Consider the following 5811-nt stretch of genomic DNA (forward strand, 5'->3'; position numbering starts at 1 on the left):
GTACCCAATTCAGCCATAGCATTAAGAAACTGACATCAGCTGAAGTGAATACAGTGATTATTCGTTTATCCAGTTGGCACCTGATACCTGGGTGGGATTGAAACATTGGAATGCACAGCAGTGAATACATTATATGTCCTCCAAAGTGATGTATTAGGTACCCAATTCAGCCATAGCATTAAGAAACTGACATCAGCTGAAGTGAATACAGTGATTATTCGTTTATCCAGTTGGCACCTGATACCTGGGTGGGATTGAAACATTGGAATGCACAGCAGTGAATACATTATATGTCCTCCAAAGTGATGTAATGTATCCCACCCACTGACAGGTGCCATGATAACGAGATAATCACTGTTATTCACTTCACATGTCAGTGTTCTTAATGCTATGGCTGATTGGTGTATGTATAACATACAAGTACATATATATTATATACAAGTATATATATGAGGAACCAGATTTAAAATCTGCGAGGTAGTCCTTAAAAATATGACCCTGCCTTTAACATTGTCACTATAGCCCATATGTTCATTTCCATCCAGTGAGAGACAACAAGGGGAAAAGAGCAATAACACACATGTGTGTTTCTGTGTCTATGTCAGCAGAGTGAAGTCATACCTTCTGAATTAAGTGTGATGAGTGTAACATTTTGGCCATTTTGCGCATTGCTGGAATGGCCGCCATTAGAAACAGAGTCACTGGCCTCTGAGCCACTCTCCTGCTCTTCCTGACTTTCATCTGGCCCCGGCACTTTCACCAGGATTGTGTTTTGCCGCCTCCTGGTCACTGTGCTGAAAACAAACGCAAATTTCTGTGTAACATACAGGAATCATGTCAGCGTCTACCTTTTCTTTGACTTTGATTCTTTCTTTATCACCTGGACTGAAAACTGGGGGATGTACATTTGATTACAGTTTTCAAGTAACAACCACAACATTTTTTATGTATGTATGTATTAGTATGAGGCACTGTATTGGGAAGGATTTGCACATTTCTGACTTCCACAATAGGCATATACAGTGAGTGTGAATGTGAGCCACTCACTTGCTGAGCAGGTTCTCCAAAGGGGTGTCTTCAGGGATAGGGCCCTTTGGGGGTTCACTGCTCACTATCACATTAGTTTGTGGAACAACACTGAAGGAGAAGTTCAGAAAACATTGGTTAACTGGCACATGTAGGTATATGTTGCACAGTCTAACAATGTTTGACACACACTAAATGTGGTCGTGGGCTTGTACCTTACCATCGCACTTTGTTCCAAGTTTGAGTGGCCCCCTGAGGAGACCCTGCAACCATGGGAACCTGGATAGGACTCTTCGCACAGGGAACCATTATGTCCAATTTGCGTCCAAGGGCTTTGCATGTAGCGTCCAGAGCCTGTAACTTTGATTCTATTCCCTCTAGTCGCTGGGTGATTGATGCAGTGAATGAGACTAACATGTTCTGGAAACACAAACAGTAAGAGGGGGTTATGTGTAATTCATCCAACATTTGAAAAAATTAATCATTACTATACACTATAAATACATAAAATATACAAGCTTTGGACAGTGTCCATTAAACAGAGCTGGTACCTTAATAAAAGATATGTCTTGGTTATTGATGTTACTCTCCTGGCTGCTGCTTAATTTTCTCTTTTTCTTCTGAGGCCTTTCTTCATCATCTTCATGATTGTCCAGCATGTCTGGCATTAATCAAAGACAGACACCGTCAAAACAACAGGACAGACTTCTTGTTGGATGTCACTATTGGATGGCCAGATTAAAGCTGTGTTCCTGTTCCAATCTGCTGATACAAAGTCCAAATAGGTCCCACATACAGTGTTGTACGATTACAAATAATACAGCTGCACAGCACGCACTCTACGCCTAAAGTAAACTAACATTAAAACGTCAGTAGCATGAAAACTAGTAAAATTGTTTGTACTCATTTCATGTCCTTGTTTAATAGTGCTGCACTTGCCTAATATGGAACCTAACCATATCTGCCCAAAAGAACAGAGAGAGTCTATCAAACAAGAAATAATCTTCCTGGGGTCAAATCTCATATTGTTTCACAGGAATCTTACCTGTACGGTCATCTTGGTTAAAGTCCTCCACTGTTATTTGCACAATTTCATCCAACTCTTGTTCAGACATTGTTCACAACTGAAAGAATATAATGAGAATGGTTAACTTAAGACAGCAAAATACGTCTTTACTGACATGTTACTGACTTAGTAGTAAAAAATAATTAAACACATTGTTTTTTCAGAGCTGAAGTGCAAGTGAGCATTTCAATTATCCTGGACAGCAGACACACAGGAGTTTAGTTGGGTGCCATTGGAAGATGTGGGCAAAACTCTGTATTTTATCTAATTTCTTGTTACCGATTAATTTGCTTAAATAAATATTAAACATGATTTTAGTCTTTGTTGTTTTATAATGACCACTAATAAATAAAACAATTTGTATCTGGGCAAGTAAATTAAGGAAATAATGAATAATAGTCATTGTAAATAAAGTAAATCTTCTTCTTAAAACTGACTTTTGGTAAGTAGATTTCTCACCCACTTGCCAAACTAGGCAAGTGAAGGAAAAACACTGACACTGAACATTAATACGTAGCATAGGTTGAATTGAAAGCATCACTTTCATATCAACTATTTAGGAGTCTTGCGACTTTCATACTGACAGAATTTGTGAAGGACATGGTACACAGAAGCTGCTGCTGAGAGGTGACTGCATCGTACCACAGTCCTTTTCTTTCTTAGCAAATCATGGCAGGAACACATTCCCAACATATCTGAGACATAACAACCTAAGATGAATTAATGATTTTTGTAATGCCAAATATCATTAAGCATTTATGCTGTATGTTTGTTTTGTGTGCTACTTTCCACTGGTTGTTTGTGTGTTTTATGCTTCGTTTTTCTGTCCCTTCTAATAGGCCTACACGTGATAAGGATAGCTCTCCATGTTAGAGTCGTCGAATAGCTTGTTAAGAAAGTTGTAATGATAAAGATCTAAAATTGGTATTTGTGTGTTAACATAAATAGTGAGACACAAGAGTAATTATTCATTTCTGCAAGTCACTCCAAACATATTGTGTAAATTCTACATACTTAAGTCTACTATGGATTGATCTGAGCTTATATATGACTAATAAAAATAGAAAATGTACAGTTTATAACCCACTGTAAAAATATAGAGTAGTAGACTACTAGTACTGATGACTGCAAGGGCAATCACCTTATGGAATAATGTACTCACAATAAACTACCACAAGGTGTATGCAGTAAATGTAAGGAAGCACTTTAACTCTTATAAATCACTTAAACTCTGAGTCAAACAGGAATATATTTATTGTCTATTTATACAGCATGCAATGTAAAAGGTACAGGGGCATGTCTCCTCCATCCAGACAAGGGTTGTGTGTGTCTGTGAGAGAGGGAAGATATGTATTTATCATGATGGGCCAACCTTCTCCATAGTCATATAGTGAATTTCACATTAATGGGGCAAATGTTAATGTTATACACACACACATGTGGCCAATTCGGTGTTGATAATGAAACCATGTCATCATCAACGATAACCTGTTAGCTTCATATTAGCATTGAATTAGCTCTGGAAATAGGGGGGGAAAACAGCTTAAGCAAAACAACCTGCTTCTTTAAAAAACTGCCTGCTACAGCTATAAAAAAAAAAACCCTCAGACAACGCAGTTTAAAGTCTTACTATCCTGAAAACCACCGGTAACATTAGCAGGTTAGCTCTACTCCATAGCAACACTTAGCTGCTATAAATGCGTGCTAACTGGGCGGGGGTCTCTCTACGATGTCAAATACCAACCAGCCACGATAAAACAAACTGGGGGAAGCTATGAAACGTAGCTACCTGCACGTACATATCATAATAACCGAATATATCCCCTTTTTCTTTGTAGGAAACGCAACAACTAGCCTGCTAACGTTAGCTCCCAGCCACTACTACACAATCGGATTTGCAAGGTCTGCGTTAAAGCTGCACCGCAAATCAGTCGACGTTTCCCGCTGGCGTGGTGGTTCGGCGTGCTACTCAGGGGCCTAAAGGCCGCCCAAAGTGTAAAATGCATGACTCGTTAAACAGTCGGAAGAGACAACAATAAAATACGATTGTGGATTTTTTTGCTTCTCCCGCCCGACCGCTGGCACGCAACACATGTACCGTGTAAGATTGGGTTATATTACCGTGTGAATGATGAATTCTCGTGTTGTTTGTAGAGATTCCGATAACGGCGTCGTTCCTCGCGAGAGATCAGCCCCTTTGCTTTCCGTGTGTTGCTCATGGAGGGGTTGCTCACTGTTGTTTCTCTTTTCCCCCCCCTCCCCAGAAGAAAAACCCCCCCTCCCTGTCTTGCAGTCTAGAAGCTGCACGCAAAAACTCATCTGTAAATGTTACTGTACGTCTCAGTTGGTGGAAACTGTATCACGGACGCAGCTTTAATTGCGTTTAATTCAATTATCGTGAGAGTGCTTCGACATTTAAGCCATCGTGCTGATTCGATTTGAAACCATTGGAGGGACAAATGTGTGTTTTAATAATGAGGGGTTGAAGTAGTCACTTTGGATCTACTGGTAAATAAAAGAAATTCACAAGTAGCTATGCATAAAAAATAAGTAGTAATTATTCAAGAATATTATGAGTTTCCATTGCCATTGTTAGTTATTTAAAACTAACATTAAGTATTATGGTAAACTCAATATTTATTCACTCCAGTTCCTCAGATGACAAAACATTTAGATTTTGGTTTTTGAGTCAAACCTTTTTCTCAAACTTTTATGTACTTTGAAGACAAAAGTCTCTAGCAGTGCATTCAACCCTCACATTTTGCTAAATCGACTTGTCTAATCGACATAGGCCATCGTGCTGATTTGAACTGAAACCACTGGAGGGACAAATAAGGAGTCTTTTTGGATCTACCGGTAAATAAAAGAAATTATCCAAATTATTTGTCCAGGAATAAATCTAAATAAATAAAAAAGTCAGATTGTTTTATGCAGTGTTTGTTTTGCATGTGCACTGGTTGCATGTACTGTTCACCATGTGAATGATATATGTATGTAGTGTATGTATTAATGGATAAAGAATAGATTAATTGTTAGGTTTCAGTCTGAGAAGACAACTGAAACACAAAGAATGACAGATGTGCATCATACACTATCATTTAACCATCGTGTTCTCACTGTTTATAGAGTTTATACACATATTTAACTTGTAAGCAGTGGAGATTTTCAGTTTTGTTGATTGTTTTGTTACTGTCTCTGTATATATAACATATAACTGTATATGTAATACAAATATTGTACATATTAACCAATATATTTTACAGTTCTACAGTCTGTAATATATATATATTTCTACATTATTTACTCTACACTCTCAGAATCAGGTGTATTGCCAAGTGAGTTTTCACATACGAGGAATTTGCATAAGAATCACAAGCGTAGAAAAATATAAAGATAAAAAGATTTTTTTAAATAGTGACAATAAAAAGGAGCCACTATAAACAAATATAAAGAGTGAAACTTAAATTAATGAGTTAGGAGCTCCGGGGTCTTTCTGTCATTAGTTAACGTTACGTTGCTTGGCAGCCCCTTATGCCCTGATCCAATAATTGCCCTGCTCCCATATTTGCCCTGGCCAGGGATCGAACCGGAAACCTTCTGCTCACCACCGATGGAGCGCATTTCTATGATTTCTACCTGTCTGTCCCCTTGATAAAGAAAAATAAATGATAGCCTTTGTGCTTTCAAAGAAAATTTCGAGCCAGCCAGGAGTCGAACCT

At 38.3% G+C, this 5811-nt stretch overlaps 1 protein-coding gene across 2 annotated transcripts in view; it reads right to left on the reverse strand.

Moving 5' to 3' along the window:
• The window catches only part of banp (BTG3 associated nuclear protein), a 34507-nt gene extending 30162 nt beyond the window's left edge, over positions 1-4345 (reverse strand). The window contains exons 1-6 of one of the 2 annotated variants that reach the window (XM_035665250.1): positions 4214-4345; positions 2072-2150; positions 1578-1687; positions 1247-1446; positions 1048-1137; positions 622-794 (exon numbers count right to left, since the gene is read on the reverse strand). In XM_035665250.1, coding sequence (XP_035521143.1) covers positions 622-794; positions 1048-1137; positions 1247-1446; positions 1578-1687; positions 2072-2141 — 643 coding nt within the window. In that variant the 5' untranslated portion in view covers positions 2142-2150; positions 4214-4345. Of the gene's footprint in view, positions 1-621; positions 795-1047; positions 1138-1246; positions 1447-1577; positions 1789-2071; positions 2151-4213 lie in introns of both variants that reach the window. The other variant, XM_035665251.1, reaches the window with a different exon arrangement.
• Positions 4346-5811: the final 1466 nt, after the last annotated feature.

The sequence above is a fragment of the Morone saxatilis genome, unplaced genomic scaffold, assembly GCF_004916995.1.
Source record: "Morone saxatilis isolate NCDOM2014 unplaced genomic scaffold, NCSU_SB_2.0 Contig2, whole genome shotgun sequence".
In the NCBI taxonomy this organism is placed as follows: domain Eukaryota; kingdom Metazoa; phylum Chordata; class Actinopteri; family Moronidae; genus Morone; species Morone saxatilis.